Source organism: Salvelinus fontinalis, chromosome 21, assembly GCF_029448725.1.
Source record: "Salvelinus fontinalis isolate EN_2023a chromosome 21, ASM2944872v1, whole genome shotgun sequence".
Taxonomy (NCBI): domain Eukaryota; kingdom Metazoa; phylum Chordata; class Actinopteri; order Salmoniformes; family Salmonidae; genus Salvelinus; species Salvelinus fontinalis.
Window position 1 is genome coordinate 12,230,528 of NC_074685.1, and position 15,820 is coordinate 12,246,347.

The 15,820-nt window shown below is 43.4% G+C and overlaps 2 protein-coding genes and 3 non-coding genes across 15 annotated transcripts in view; all 5 read left to right on the plus strand.

Moving 5' to 3' along the window:
• zmiz2 (zinc finger, MIZ-type containing 2) overlaps positions 1-7,053 on the plus strand; it is a 40,329-nt gene extending 33,276 nt beyond the window's left edge. For 8 of the 11 annotated variants that reach the window (XM_055873882.1, XM_055873881.1, XM_055873884.1 and 5 more), the window contains 2 exons: positions 5,510-5,728; positions 6,504-7,053. In XM_055873882.1, coding sequence (XP_055729857.1) covers positions 5,510-5,728; positions 6,504-6,611 — 327 coding nt within the window. In that variant the 3' untranslated portion in view covers positions 6,612-7,053. Of the gene's footprint in view, positions 1-5,509; positions 5,729-6,119; positions 6,190-6,503 lie in introns of all 11 variants that reach the window. The other 3 variants (XM_055873887.1, XM_055873888.1, XM_055873891.1) reach the window with 2 other exon arrangements.
• A 3,102-nt stretch (positions 7,054-10,155) lies between these two features.
• ppiab (peptidylprolyl isomerase Ab (cyclophilin A)) lies at positions 10,156-15,498 on the plus strand. Its single transcript, XM_055873900.1, has 5 exons — positions 10,156-10,320; positions 12,792-12,822; positions 13,522-13,610; positions 14,090-14,262; positions 15,053-15,498. The coding sequence occupies exons 1-5, from the start codon at positions 10,252-10,254 to the stop codon at positions 15,183-15,185; spliced, it is 495 nt and encodes a 164-aa protein (XP_055729875.1). The 5' UTR covers positions 10,156-10,251; the 3' UTR covers positions 15,186-15,498.
• LOC129819195 (small nucleolar RNA SNORD35) lies at positions 12,872-12,953 on the plus strand. The gene has a single exon (XR_008754041.1). It is a non-coding gene; the product is annotated as a small nucleolar RNA SNORD35 (small nucleolar RNA).
• LOC129819193 (small nucleolar RNA SNORD35) lies at positions 13,766-13,848 on the plus strand. Its single transcript, XR_008754039.1, has one exon. It is a non-coding gene; the product is annotated as a small nucleolar RNA SNORD35 (small nucleolar RNA).
• Positions 14,337-14,418, plus strand: LOC129819194 (small nucleolar RNA SNORD35). Its single transcript, XR_008754040.1, has one exon. It is a non-coding gene; the product is annotated as a small nucleolar RNA SNORD35 (small nucleolar RNA).
• Positions 15,499-15,820: the final 322 nt, after the last annotated feature.

The window sequence follows — 15,820 nt, forward strand, 5'->3', positions numbered from 1 at the left end:
TTTAGGAGCAACAGTGCACCTAGAAAGATTGAAGGATTCTAAATGTAATATCTCAAATATTTTTTGTTGTGCTCCTAAATTACTGTGCGCCTACATTATTCAGCTTTTGCACACACGTGCTACTTGTAAAAAATAAATGTAAAAACGGTCAGCGTAAGTGTGATACATACACTAGAATAATATACACTGCTCAAAAAAATAAAGGGAACACTTAAACAACACAATGTAACTCCAAGTCAATCACACTTCTGTGAAATCAAACTGTCCACTTAGGAAGCAACACTGATTGACAATAAATTTCACGTGCTGTTGTGCAAATGGAATAGACAAAAGGTGGAAATTATAGGCAATTAGCAAGACACCCCCAATAAAGGAGTGGTTCTGTTCCTTTGTGCAAGGAGGATCAGGAGGAGCACTGCCAGAGCCCTGCAAAATGACATCCAGCAGGCCACAAATGTGCATGTGTCTGCTCAAACGTTCAGAAACAGACTCCATGAGGGTGGTTTGAAGGCCCGACGTCCACAGGTGGGGGTTGTGCTTACAGCCCAACACCGTGCAGTACGTTTGGCATTTGCCAGAGAACACCAAGATTGGCAAATTCGCCATTTGTATAAACCTTGCTGTCTGTCTCTCTGAAATTTGCAACATTGTTTCAATATTCAAATCTCCAGCTGTCACATAGTAATGAACGTGTCCGACTCAAATTGAGCTCAGATGCATCCTGTTTCCGTTGATCATCCTTGAGATGTTTCTACAACTTGATTGGAGTCCACCCGTGGTAAATTCAATTGATTGGACATGATTTGGAAAGGCACACACCTGTCTATATAAGGTCTCACAGTTGACAGGGCGTGTCAGAGTAAAAGCCAAGCCATGAGGTCGAAGGAATGGGGAAGGGTACCAAAAAATGTCTGCAGCGTTGAAGTTCCCCAAGAACACAGTGGTCTCCGTTTTTAAATGGAAGAAGTTTGGAACCACCAAGACTCTTCCTAGAGCTGGCCGCCCGGCCGAACTGAGCAATTGGGTGAGAAAGGCCTTGGTCAGGGAGGTGACCAAGAACTCGTTGGTCACTCTGACAGAGCTCCAGGGTTCCTCTGTGGAGATGGTTGTCCTTCTGGAAAGTTCTCCCATCTCTGCAGCACTCCACCAATCAGGCCTTTATGGTAGAGTGACCAGACAGAAGCCATTCCTTAGTAAAAGGAACATGACAGCCCGCTTGGAGTTTGCCAAAAGGCACCTAAAGGACTCTGACCATGAGAAACAAGATTCTCTAGTCCGATGAAACCAAGATTGAACTCTTTGGCCTGAATGCCAAGCGTCATGTCTGGAGGAAACCTGGCAATATTGCTACGGTGAAGCATGGGGGTGGCAGCATAATGCTGTAGGGATGGGGGGTTTTTAGCTGCAAGGACTGGGAGACTAGTCAGAATCGAGGAAAGGATGAACGAGGCAAAGTACAGAGAGATCATTGATGAAAACCTGCTCCAGAGCGCGTAGGACCTCACTGGGGTGAAGGTTCACCTTCCAACAACCCTAAGCACACAGCCAAGGCAACGCAGGAGTAGCTTCGGGACAAGTTTCTGAATGTCCTTGAGCGGCCCTGCCAGATCCCGGACTTGAACCTTATCTAACATCTCTGGAGAGACCTGAAAATAGCTGTGCAGCTATTTCAACCTGATGGAGCTTGAGAGGATCTGCAGAGAAGAATGAGAGAAACTTCCTAAATAAAGGTGTGCCAAGGCTGTAACGTAGCAAAATGTGGGAGGAGTCAAGGGGTCTGAATACTTTATGAATGCACTGTATCCAAACAAATGCCACAAAAAAACAGCTTATGCAAATTCAGCTACTTTGTTGTTATTCTGGCTGCACTGTTTGACTTGACTAGGTTATCCGTAGTTAGCCAATAGAACGAATGACCATCAGGCTTGGGTAGCAACCCTAGATTTGTGTCAGGACTATATATTGTGGAAAGATTAAATAGTATGAATAAATTCATCAATCATTTTTTAAATTAAAATGTCAATCATTATTTGAATATGTTGATAACCGGTTGTATAAAAGTGATAATGCCCTCGAAGCTGGTGTTTGCTGGATATATTGGCATGTTTTGCCTGCCCTCGACTTAGTCTCGGGCTAAACAACACCCATGCCAATATATCCTCCAAACACCTGCTTCTCAGGTATCGTCACTAAAGTGAGTGGGTGTGCTATCTGTCCAATATACCACGGCTAAGGGCTGTTCTTTTGCACGACGCAGCACAGAATGCCTTAATACAGCCCTTAGCCGTGATGTATTAGGTGCCTTATTGCTATTATAAACTGGTTACCAACGTAATTAGAGCAGTGAAAATAGATTTTGTCTTACCCGTGGTATACGGTCTGATATACCACGGCTGTCAGCCAATCAGCATTCACGACTCGAATCACCCAAGTTTTATAATATCCTATATATTAAACTACCAGCCTGTACCGTTGACACCAGGCAGGATGGGCCATGGCTGGCTGTTTCTGAGATACTGGAACCGACGTGCCTGGCACCGATGATCATATCACACTCAAAGTTGCTTAGGTCACTCGTTTTGCCCATTCGAACGTTTAATCAAACAGTGACTGAATGCCTCGATGCCTGTCTACCTGCTTTATATAGCAAGCCATGGCCACCACGTGACTCACTGTCTGTAGGAGCTAACCATTTTTGTGAAAGGGGTGGTATACCTAATGAACTGGCCACTGTTAATTATAATTATTATAATAATGTTTATGTATGTATGTATGTATATGTATATTTATATATGTGTGTGTGTGTGTATATATATAATATATATATATATATATATATATACTGCTCAAAAAAATAAAGTGAACACTTAAATAACACAATGTAACTCCAAGTCAATCACACTTCTGTGAAATCAAACTGTCCACTTAGGAAGCAACACTGATTGACAATAAATTTCACATGCTGTTGTGCAAATGGAATAGACAAAAGGTGGAAATTATAGGCAATTAGCAAGACACCCCCCAAAACAGGAGTGATTCTGCAGGTGGTGACCACAGACCACTTCTCAGTTCCTATGCTTCCTGGCTGATGTTTATGAAATAACACATATGAAATAACATACTATGAAATAACACATATGGAATCATGTAGTAACCAAAAAAGTGTTAAGCAAATCAAAATATGTTTTATATTTGAGATTCTTCAAAGTAGGCACCCTTTGCCTTGATGACAGCTTTGCACACTCTTGGCATTCTCTCAACCAGCTTCATGAGGTAGTCATCTGGAATGCATTTCAATTAACAGGTGTGCCTTGTTAAAAGTTTGTTTGGAATTTATTTTCTTCTTAATGCGTTTGAGACAGTCAGTTGTGTTGTGACAAGGTAGAGTTGGTATACAGAAGATAGCCCTATTTGGTAAAAGACCAAGTCCATATTATGATAAAATCAGCTTGAGTAAGCAGAGAACCGACAGTCCATCATTACTTTAATTAAGACATGAAGGTCAGTCCAGGATATTTCAAGAACTTTTAAAGTTTCAAGTGCTGTCACAAAAACCATCAAGTGCTATGATGAAACTAGCTCTCATGAGGACTGCCACAGGAAAGGAAGACCCAGAGTTACCTCTGCTGCAGAGTATAAGTTCATCAGAGTAATCTGCACCTCATAAATTGCAGCCCAAATAAATGCTTCACAGAGTTCAACAAACAGACACATCTCAACATCAACTGTTCAGAGGAGACTGCGTGAATCAGGCCTTTATGGTCGAATTGCTGCAAAGAAACCACAACTAAAGGACACCAATAATAAGAAGAGACTTGCTTGGGTCAAGAAACACGAGCAATGTACATTAGACTGGTGGAAAACACTGCCGTGTGTTTCTGAGACGTGGAGTATGTGAACGGATGATCTCCACGTGTGTGTGATTCCCACCGTGAAGCATGGAGGAGGTGGTGTGGGGTGCTTTGCTGGTGACACTGTCTGTGATTTATTTAGAATTCAAGGAACATTTAACCAGCATTGCTACCACAGCATTCTGCAGCGATACGCCATCCCATCTGGGTTGCGCTTAGTAGGACTATCATTTGTTCTTCAACAGGACAATGACCCAACACACCTCCAGGCTGTGTAATGGCTATTTGACCAAGAAGGAGAGTGATGGAGTGCTGCATCAGATGACCAGGCTTCCACAATCACCTGACCTCAACCCAATTGAGATGGTTTGGGATGAGTTGGACTGCAGAGTGAAGGAAAAGCAGCCAAGAAGTGCTCAGCATATGTGGGAACTCCTTCAAGACTGTTGGAAAAGCATTCGTCATGAAGCTGGATGAGGGAATGTCAAGAGTGCAAGCTGTCATCAATATATTTTGATTTACCACTTTTTTTTGGATTACTACATGAATCTGTATGTGTTATTTCATAGTTTTGATGTCTTCACTATTATTCTACAATGAAGAAAATAGTAAAAAAAATAAAGAAAATCCCTTGAATGAGTAGGTGTCCAAACTTTTGACTGGGACTGTATATTATGCTATATATAATACTGCCGTTAACTTCAATGGAATGTGCCCTTATCAGATGCACACTTGTCAGGACTAAATCCTCTAATATATTATAATTGCATAGTATACTTTTAAATATGTACATATTGGACATCTTAAAGTGTCTGACAGGCAGTGACTAAAAGTAGCAGTAGTATGGTAATGGAGTAACTCCTGAGAATGTGTCCAATATCAGATGACCATCTCGTGTTTCCAATTACACACATCGAGTATGTCCCAAATGGCACCCTATTCCCTATAGTGCACTACATATGAACAGAGCCCTAGAGCCCTGGTCAAAAGTAGTGAACTATATAGGGAATTGCGTGCCATTTGAGATTCAACCATTGACTGTCCTTGACACAGTAGAGTAGTAAGTCAGAGACACACAAACACTGTTTTGCTGTGGTTCCAATGGTACAGTTGGTTAGAGAATGGTGCTTGCAACGGCAGTTAGGTGGATCCTGAGTAGGGTGAAAATCGTGTGTTTGTGTTCACCGTAAGTGGCTTTGAATAAAGGCATCAGCTGATTGACCATGTTACATTAGTTTTGCCTGAAGCTACTTTGTGTGCGTGCGCACATTTTTTATAAAGTGATGTATTCTTCTAAGTTATCTAAGAGTGACTGTCATGCCCTTCTGGCTTGTGTGTACAGTGAAGAGCCTTTTGACTGGGCCTGGAGAAGACAGCATTTACACACACACACCTGCAGGCGCTCACGCCTGTCACAGACAGCTGCTCAGCTGTCCAAGAAAGTATTTTAGAGAGGGCACAAAGCATCCACCATTCCTTCTCTTCACTTATCTCTCTCTCTCTGTCACACACACACACTGTGGAGCAGAAGTTGTGAAGGATTCATTCACACCTGCCCTGAACGTAACCTCCAACTCACATCATACAATGTAAAACTCGATGTTCTCTCTTTCTCCCTTCCTATCCCTCTCTTCCCCTTCTCTTTCGCTCTTCATCAGATGTCCCACTCTGGCCGTATGGACCCTTCCCATAATGCCCTGCAGCAACAACAGCAGCAGCACCAGCAGGGTCTTCACGGTAACCAGAGTATCGGAGGCGGCGTTGGCGGACAGATGCAGCAGCGGAACTCCAATACCCAGAATGCCCGGCTGCAGACGGAGGGTTCGTTCGGCCTGGGGGGAGCGGGAGGAGGAGAGGGAGCGGATCACACCCTGGACGTAAGTCACTACCGTAGCCCTGTCACACCCATATGGAAATGGTGTCCGATACCGATAACTGATATTTTCTAGACACAATGATAGCCGATACAGAAATGGCAAAAACAAGTTTTCTCCTTGTGAGATTGGTCAACCGCTGCGATAGAAAACATCCACTTTGCAAATCTGTAAGGTACACATTGGTTTGAAAATGCAACACCAATGAGGAAGTGGTTATGATTCATGCAGGTTGTGTACATGTGATGCATGCGATGCCATTACCAAGTCCTATATTGGGCATACATCCTAAGTGATATTGCTGGTGTGGATATTGGATCTGGGCCCATGTGGGTGGTTTTATACTAACCCCCACCCTCCCTCTTTCACTGGGGACGGGGCGAACCGGTTGCAGGGGAGGAACTTCCACAGATCATTCTACTTCGACAACCGTAAGACAACCATAAGACAACCGTTAGACAACCGTAAGGCAACCACACAGAAAGCCAGCTAGCTGCTCGTTCAGCGATACTGTAGTTTGAGTTATATTGGGCATGTGGAACTGAAGCTATCTGAAGCTACCTTCACTCTTGGAAAGAGCTTGTTTTTTGCCACATCCATGTGCCACAAACAAACCTTTCTCTCTCTTTCTCTCTCTACCCCTTTCTCTCTGCTTTTTCAAAATCCATTTATGTTAATTCAAGACGCTTTATTGGCATGAAAAGCGAAGGAAAACGTCAAAGCAACAATAACAACAATAACACTTTCTCTTCTCTTTCTCTCTGTTTTCCCTCTCCAGCTTCTCCCTGAGCTGACCAATCCAGACGAGCTGTTGTCCTACCTGGGTCCTCCAGATCTACCTAGCAACAGCAATGATGACCTGCTCTCTCTGTTCGAGAACAACTGAAGACTCTCTTCCTTCCTCGTTTAGGGACAGCTTCATCCTATTGAGAGGGGGGAGGGGACGGGACTGAGAGGGATTCATGTTTTTATACCCCATGCCTGCCCATCCCTACCCTCTGTGGACCAGACCAACAGGAAGGTGCAGAGGGTAGTGAGAGACAGACTGGAAACTCTGTCAAGACTGTAGTGTTTTTAGACTCATTATAAAGCATCCCTTTGCACTCTGGATCCATCAAAAAAAAAAAAACAGAATAATCCAGTGAAAATGGGACTGCCTGCACTGGCCAGCCGCTATACCTGTAATGTTCTTAAAAAATCACAAGCCGAAGGATTTTCAACTTTTTAAAGGACCTTTTTAGAAACCAGAAAAATTAAGTGTTATGTTGACTTTCCATTGTGTATTTATGATTGTGGAACTTGTCAATAAACAAGAAACAGACAGTGGATCTCTGACATGACATTACATTATTTAGTGTCATAAATAAAACTAAGTGTTGTTGTTGTTCATTCTAAATGGGAGTTATGAATGCTGAAATGAAGATATGTAGTGTTTACACCAGGGCCCGGTTTCCCAAAAGCATCTAAGGCTAAATTAGTTTTTAGAACCATCGTAGGGGGGGGATCGTTAAATTTAGTGAGCTGTTTCCCAAAACCATCGTTATTAACGTTGCACTTAAACGCTCATAGGCCTGATTTTAACGCCCGCCTCCGACCGCTAGTAGAACAGCTAAGTGCTTCGTTAGAATCTTTTTACCTTCCAGCGTCACTTTATTACACCGATCTCGCTAATCATAGAATCACATGGTTTATCCATCTCTGTGACCGCTGAAAACTTCAGAACAAATTTGAATACAAATACACAGTTGCCAATGTCTTTGCATTTGAAACAAACAAGCAACTTATAAAAAAAAATCAAATAAAACCGAGATGACTATTCAAATAAAAAGTAGGCTATAGGCCTATTATAATCATACTGAAATATATTTAATGTTCAATCGAGTTCTATTTTGCTACTTTTAGGCTAGGCTACTGTCTGTAATTAGTCAATATAGTTCATGTGTAGCCTAACGTGCTTAATGATGTGCCAAATAGAATAAGCTGCGTCAATATTTGCAGCAGTAGGCGGTAATATTTCTTTATGAGCTTATCCGTCGTCAGTATTGTGAAATAATTCTAATGTTAAGGTAAGATTTGGATGGAGAAAGCTGATCCGAGAGCAGCGCTCCCGTTCTTTCGAACCTATCAGTATCGACACATGCTCCAATGATTCATTTAGCGACCGTTCGCTCTACGTTGTGTTTGGGAAACGCGTTACCTATTCGGTGTTGTTGGAAATGTGCATAATTTAACGCCTAGAACAGACCAACATTGCTTGATACATTCTGCAGTCCAACTTTTTCATTATGTAATCCAAAGTTGTTACTTGATATATGAGCAACAAAAGTTCAACATTCACCTTTTGCTACTGTTAAGTCTACGCATACAATTTGATGCACATGTTGGATAAATCCAATGTATGCACAACACAGAACAAACGCACTGCAGCTGCAGCATTCCATTGTAAATGAATGTACTTGGTGTACTGGTGTACCAAAATGCAATGGAGCAGTTGGTCTGCTCCAGGCATAAAACCATTAAGCCAATTTCCATCAGGAAACTGGGCCCTGGGCAATGCCTACAGTACACACCTTAATGTATCTATACAGATGAGGTCATACAAAGCCAGCACAGAAAAGGAGATGTGAGGGATTTTGTAGAGAGAAAGAGCGAGAGAGACAGGAGAGGTGTCTCATATCAGGCCAGTTGGTAAATAAGGAAACTACTAGATGTTTGAATTGTTTGTTTTTCCCTGGGTGGGACACGTGGAGAGGGAGTCAGAAGCCAGACATGGGGAACTCACCTCCAGTCGCACCCTATCTGTCTCTGGTACTCCTCCCTTCTCACTCTGTCTCTCTTTCATAACTATACTGCAGAGACATTTAAACATGCATAAATGTACACACACACTTTCAAGACGATGGGAATGGATCGAAGCATCCCCAGTGAACTCCTGTGAATTGATGGAGAGAGGACAGGTGGACAAATTATGCTCATATTTCCCATATGTCAAGAAGTGAATGTGTATTCTCCCTCCATTCCTTCCTCCCTCTCTTCCTCTCCAGTCCAGTAACACACATTTAAAACAGTCTATTTCCAAGGTTTAAACAGCCTTTATGCTTCCTCTCTCTGGGTCCTTAGCCTGAGGGGACTATCTGTCTGTTCCCACCCCTCTGAGGTTGTCATTGGTTTGTAGGCCTAACTGTTTAGAGCACCAGATGTTGGATGTGCAATGTTTAGTTTAAGAACATCTGTATCCAATTCATTTTTTTAAATAATCATGATAATATTGTTGTTATTAGAGTAATTAAAGTGTTGGTGAAGCTGTGCACATCTGTCCTATATGTGTTTAAACTAGCAGAGGTTATGAGTTAGGACATGTGTCAAATTCATAATGTCAGAAGACATATGGGGGCCTGTAATTCACACATTTTACGATCATAATGAGTAAGATTATATGGACGGGGGACCAGATCCTAGATCAGCATTCCTACCCTGAGATGCTTTGTGAATGTGGGCCATGGTTACTATATGAGACATGAACAGCATATGCTATGTAAGAATTTTTAATGGTTTATTATTCTCTAGATGATGATGCTTAGAGGCTAATGTCAGTTAATAATACAATTAATGAAATGTTGAATTGTTCTATTTAATTGCACACCAGTTTTTCTAAAGATGATTTCCATATTTTCCATCCGTTTTCTAAGTAAAAAAATGTCACTTCTGAATGATCAAGTTTCCCTAGTTTTCTATTTACTGTATTCGGTCCCCCTAGCTGGTGTAGCAGGGTAGGCTACAGGAAAGAACACCCTGATGTCATTCCATGTTCAGCAGAACTCAGGCTCGAGTCAGCAACCCGATACAATCGATTCATCCGCAACATTTCAGGCGTGGCCCCCAACGCATGCTGTAGCATCACGCAGGCACACACAGCCCTTTTTCAAATCTGACAATCAGAAGATTATTCACAATGCAACACAAAAGCTCTGTATTTTATTACAATCTTTCGTGATGATGTCGGATACATTCCGTGAGCGCTTTGTCCAGCGGTGATCGAGAGAAACAGGCCATTCCCGACCCGTTGCACCATACTGATCCATTGATAACTCACGTTTATATTTGAGCCATAATGGCGATTTTATTCGGCGGGAGACGCCCTGGAATCCACGAACGCGCCACCGCCAGAACACACCCACATTTCCCCTGGCAGCGCATTGGGCAGAATACGATATCGTCATATGTATGAACCACAATGGGCCAATCCAGATGTAAATCATTAGTCCGTCCCCTAAACCTTGCTGATCAAACCGGTGTGCATTGTTCTAATTTATTCACCCGCAAGACCTTTAATTGGTTAAAAGCGATGTCACTCAGCAGCCCCAGTCTTCTTATTGGTTCTCATTGCCTCCGGGGGCTTCCCTTGGTGCGCATATATATCTCGTGTAAAGGGCAGCATTTCCGTTCCGATTCAGCTGCGGCACCGTCCTGTATCTACTGTCTGCACTCGTGTAGTTTCACAAAAAAATAAAAGTTTAATCCCAATCATGCCTAACCCCAGAGTTTACTTCGACATCACTATCGGCGATACCCCCGCCGGAAGGATTGAAATGGAGGTAAGGAGTAAAGCAAATCGGCTTTTTGGAGTCAATTAACTTTCTGCTCTACTTGAACCTTTAAAATAATTGCTAATTTCTCGTTCGGTTTATTCTAACTCGCTGCCAGGTAGGTGACTGCACCCGGGATGCTGTCAGACGGGGTCCACGTGCTGCTCTAAAATGTTAGCTACTTTACGAACAATTAAACTTTAGGTTCATTGAAAGCTTAACTCTTCTCGTACCTAACGAACACTAACTAATCTCGCTTGATTTGCCCACATTTTAAACTGTTAACTGATTGTGGTTTGTATTTGCGGTTAGCGTTGACTGGCCTTTAACGCGGTATGTGTTGCATTTTCATACCGGTTCTCTTAACTAAATCGCATTTCTTTCTGAAGCAGAGTTTGAAGCATTTGCCGTGGTGTAAAATATCCATCGCTTTCGGTAACTTAGTCATATGTTACTCCAGTCTTAGACATGTGAACGTAAATGTTGTAATTGCATTGATTCGATTAACGTAATTAGCTAGGTTATGTGCTGTAGCTAGCTAGTCGCCGCACATGCAATTTTAGCCGGTCGCCATTTTCAGCATCCCTCTTTCGTCGCGCCAGATGCCATTTTGAAAAGAGGGATGCGGGTTTGGAAGGGAACAAAACGTACCAAAAAGCACTCACCGCAGCCCATGCTTTGATTACTTACAATCGTTAAAATTGGAATACATTTAGCTTGATGCATCTGAATAACACTAATGCTGTCTACCAGCCATGTTTGGTAATTGCCCAAGGAGTATGTGGCCTATGCGCCCTCAGTATATCCGCAGCACATCAGATAGCAATCATTATTCATCGTTGGGTAAGCTGTATTTTGCTAAATGCCAGACATGTTTAGTCATCTGGCCATGTGATAAAATATCGCTGCTATTGTCATTGCGACTGTTCAATAATTGTGTTCCATTCAAACACAAGGCCCTGGTTCCCAAGGCCCTGCATATCCCCAGTGCCTAGTGCCCATTAATTTCAAAATGAGATCTCCTTTTACGTTACAATTTATGACATTAAATCTCCAGATTTCGTGTACTGAAGTTGTAGGTGCAGTGTTGGCAGCAGATTGCATGCGTGCACCGTTTGTTGCCACTTCCAGGAGCACGTGGACATGAAGGCACGCTTGTCCCCCCGCAAGGCCTCAGCGAAATCCGGGAGAATAAAATGCAATTCCTACTATATCAAATTAAACTTTACCTTCCAAACGGCAATAGTGACTAGTGGCGATTCTTGTAGCGTTGACTTTTGCTGCTTTTTGTACAATTTGGTCTCCCAACCTTTGTCATCCTGTGGGAGGGAGCACGTGTCCGTGTAGCGACTCCATTGTTTGACGCAGAGGCCATGCTGACGCCAGCAACAGGCCGTGGTCTGTTGGTGCTTGCCAAACTAAACAAGTTAGCCAGCAAGCCCGGTAGATCTCGGTATCATTTGGCCATGGGACACAACTGCCCTTAGATAAGCCTCTATGGTGCTTGGCCACTTGGTCCTACAGCATTGGTCAGCTCCAGAGGTGAGTGGGTTGGCCTTCATTATGTCAATGGTCTATGATAGATTCATTAAAACAAACATTTGCGCTTTGTTCCTAATGTAAGGTTGGATAAGGTTAGCAGTGGGGTTAGGTGTTATAAATCAAGCCTTGGAAATAAGTGGTTTAGCCATTGACTTTGTGGCTGTGTTAACTGGTGACTTCCCTTTTCTGCAATGAACTTGTTCCTGAGTGGAAAAGTACTAGCTCCAGATGTGGGTGTGTCTGGGGCTAGAAGGGGGGGAAGTGGGGAGGAGAGCTGCTGTGTAGACTGGCGCATGGTATTCCATGCAGAGTCCCTCCCAGCACTGTAACTGCCCGTTGGTGGGAAAGGCATGTTGTGAAGGGGCCTGTGTTGCTGTTATCACTTCAGATGTTGACACCTGTCAGGAATATAATATAGATGTGTCTAGGGGCCAGTTACACTGTCTTCCATCCCTCCTAATGCATTAAAAATGTGTAAAATTTTCCTAGATTAAGGAAAAGTATCATTTAAGCTTTTACCGTGAGGTGTTAGCTGAGTGTAATGTGAGCAGTTGTATTGTATAAGGCAATATGAGATGGTGCACACAGCTCATGCGGTGGATTTCTGACATCGTTGCCTGAAGATGTGGTGGCCAGTTGCTAGTCTGTTTCCCCGGACTGTCACATGATAGGTTGGAAATTAACAGCTTCTGTAGCTTCACCTTGGCTTAACACCAGTCTTCTCACATGGGAGTTCTAGTGAATCTTAACGGAGTGAGTCTAGAACACCTTGAGCCAAAGGTCTAGCCCATGTCTGCCTTGGTTCCTCTAATGCTTTAAGTCTTTCCCTTCCAACCCTGCCTTACCCTCATGTTGTTCATAGTGTCAAAGGCTCTTTCTGCATGCTGTTTGCTCTTCATGGATTGTATGCTAATGAAAAGCCATATCTTTTCTTGCAGCTTTTTGCAGATGTTGTCCCCAAGACTGCAGGTAAGATGGCTTCAATGATTGAAATTTCCTTAATAATTCACACATCCTCTGCAAATGATGTTTCTCACGATGGTCTTCCAAGCCTTGTGGTTGTGACGACATTGCCTAATGGCAACAACTGATGCGGTCATCTTCCCAACGCTCCTCAGCCCCTTCCAGAGGTGCCTCTGTCATGCCCCCCAGATATACAATGAACTGCTGATGCATGTAAATTGGAAAGGGCGGGTCTGCTTCCGATAAGTTAGCAGTAGCATTGTGTGGCCCGCTGTGCTGTGAATGGGTTTACTAGGCAGTGGGGCCCCAGCCTATTGTTAGTCCTTGTGGCCTGGTTGACAGCCTGTGAATTAGGCCCTGCAGACATGGCCTATTTGCTGCCTCTGCAACAGACTGGGGTTGTGATGCACGTGTGGCTTAGCTAGTGACCATATTCTAGTGATATCAAACATATGGACCAATCTGTTTGACTCAATGATTCTACTATTCAGTAATTAATGTAACTGCAATGCTTTATCACCCAAAAAAGCCTTGACTTGTACGTCATCTGTTTCAAAGATATAATGACGTGTACTCGCAACCAACCTCTCCAGTTTTTGATATTTCAATGATCAGAGAACCCCTGCATTTTTACTTGATGCAGCCTTTATGCCTTTAAGCTACTATGCACAGTCACTGATCGTGACGTTGCCTGTTTTCCCCCAGAGAACTTCCGTGCCCTGTGCACTGGGGACAAGGGGTTTGGCTACAAGGGCTCCAGCTTCCATCGCATCATCCCCGGTTTCATGTGCCAGGTGAGCAGAGGGTATGACCTGAACCTAGATCAACGTGTGTTTTCTGAGATTTCTGAATACAGGCACTGATTTGATCATAGCTGACAGCTGCAACCAGGCCCAATGCTGGACTCCAACCCACCATATGTTTAATTGACTGATTCACACAGGTTCTCTGCAGCTGATGTTTATCTCACGATGGTCTTCCAAGCCTTGTAGTTATGACGACATTGCCAAATGGCAACACTGATGCAGTTTCAACAAGTTTTTTTTGAAAACGGGACCCTTTCCAGTGGCATGATTTTAAAAAGGGAGTTATACAAATGAAATGGCCATGATCTACTGAATCTGTCCTTATTGTCTAGCCTACATAATCTCATTGTGGAATCCTTTTTTTTTTTTTTTTGCATAATCGTTTTTAACTGCATTGTTGGGGAAGGGCTTGTTAGTAAGTGTGTTCAGGGCATGTGACAAAATGTTGCTTTCTTTGCTTAACTTAGGGCGGCGACTTCACCAACCACAATGGAACTGGTGGCAAGTCCATCTACGGCAACAAGTTTGCTGACGAGAACTTCAACCTGAAGCACACAGGCATGGGCTGTCTGTCCATGGCCAACGCTGGCCCGAACACCAACGGGTCCCAGTTCTTTATCTGCACTGCTAACACTGACTGGTGAGGCATACATACACGCAGTAGACACTGACTGGTGAGCACACGCAGTAGAAATGTAACGCACATAACCATTCTGCAAGTGATGTTTCTCACGATGGTCTTCCAAGCCTTGTGGTTGTGACGACACTGCCTAATGGCAACAACTGATGCAGTCCACCCTTCCAACACTCCTCAGCCCCTTCAATGGTGCCTCTGATACATGCGTGCACTACTCGTGCTGTCTAAACAGGTGGACTGATCTGATTTTTCACTAATTGTTTATTGACGAGCAGCTCTGAAAGGAATAGGTCAAAAGACCAATTGGTGGAAGGAAGATGAGAATTGGGCGACCGGTGTAAACAGCCTTATGCTCTGACGTGACTGACGCAGCCACACTGGCAGCAAACTGGTGTCCTTCAGGGCAGGGCACCACTGGCCTGAATGTTTTCACCAAGCAATAGGGCTGTTATAGACCATGAAGAACCTTTTAAATATGGACATTTAAATATTTTTTACCTAATTTATTTTAAGGACGTTCTAGTTTACCCATTAGCCCTGGTCCTGCTGTAGTTTCCACTTCTAGTGTAACATGCCAGGGAGAAGGGCAAGATTGTCTATTTTGAGTTGTTATACATTTACCTTTGCCAGACAATTGTTACCCCAAAGTCCATATTTGTCACAGCCCTATGGCTATAAACATTCTGTTTTGTTTGCCTTAAACCTCAGGAATCCTGTCTGCTAGTCAAGGAAGAACACTGCCATAACCCCTCAGCATTGGTACCCACTGACTCTTACCTCTTTATGTCTGTAGGCTGAACGGCAAGCACGTTGTGTTTGGCAAGGTGGTCGAGGGCCTCAACATCATCGCTAGCATGGAGAAGAAGGGTTCCAGCAGCGGCAAGTGTTCCGCCAAGGTCGCCATCGCTGACTGCGGAGAGCTCTGAGCGTCCCTCCCTTTCACCCCTCCTTCACACCATCCCTTCACCCAGCTTTGAGCCTTTCCTCCCTTGTTCCCTCCATGCAGCTCTAAGCATCAACATCTCCTTACTTCCCCTTTATCTCTCCCCTCCCCCAGAATCAAAAATATTCCCTAATATTGAGATTAGTTTTTTTACCATTCCTCTCCCTTAGGGAACGGTTTGTCCTGTGTCTGAACTTGTTTCATTTGTGGCTTGCCTTTATTTTGCATTTTGAATTGTCCCATGTGGACCACTTTTGTTTAACAAAATCAGAATAAAGTGGCAAAAGACTCCTTAACTGTGACTGCATAAGAGTGGATGTTTGAATTTGAAGTGTTTTGGTATATGGCACTACATACAAGTGGTCAGTATTTGCTGTGGTAGGTGGTTTCTTTCCGGAAATGTGAATTAAGTTATTCATGTTCTTTCTAACTATATAATTAATAGAAACCTGGGTATGGCTGTTGGTACGCAGACTCGTGAGCTACTGCGGCCCCTCATGGTTCAGTTTCCGTCCCTGGCCCACGTGATTGTTGACCTGGATTAAGCCAATGTCACAAGTCATGCTCCACCAATACAGCACATTAGTTTAAGTTCACCAACTGCTTTGTTCTTTTACT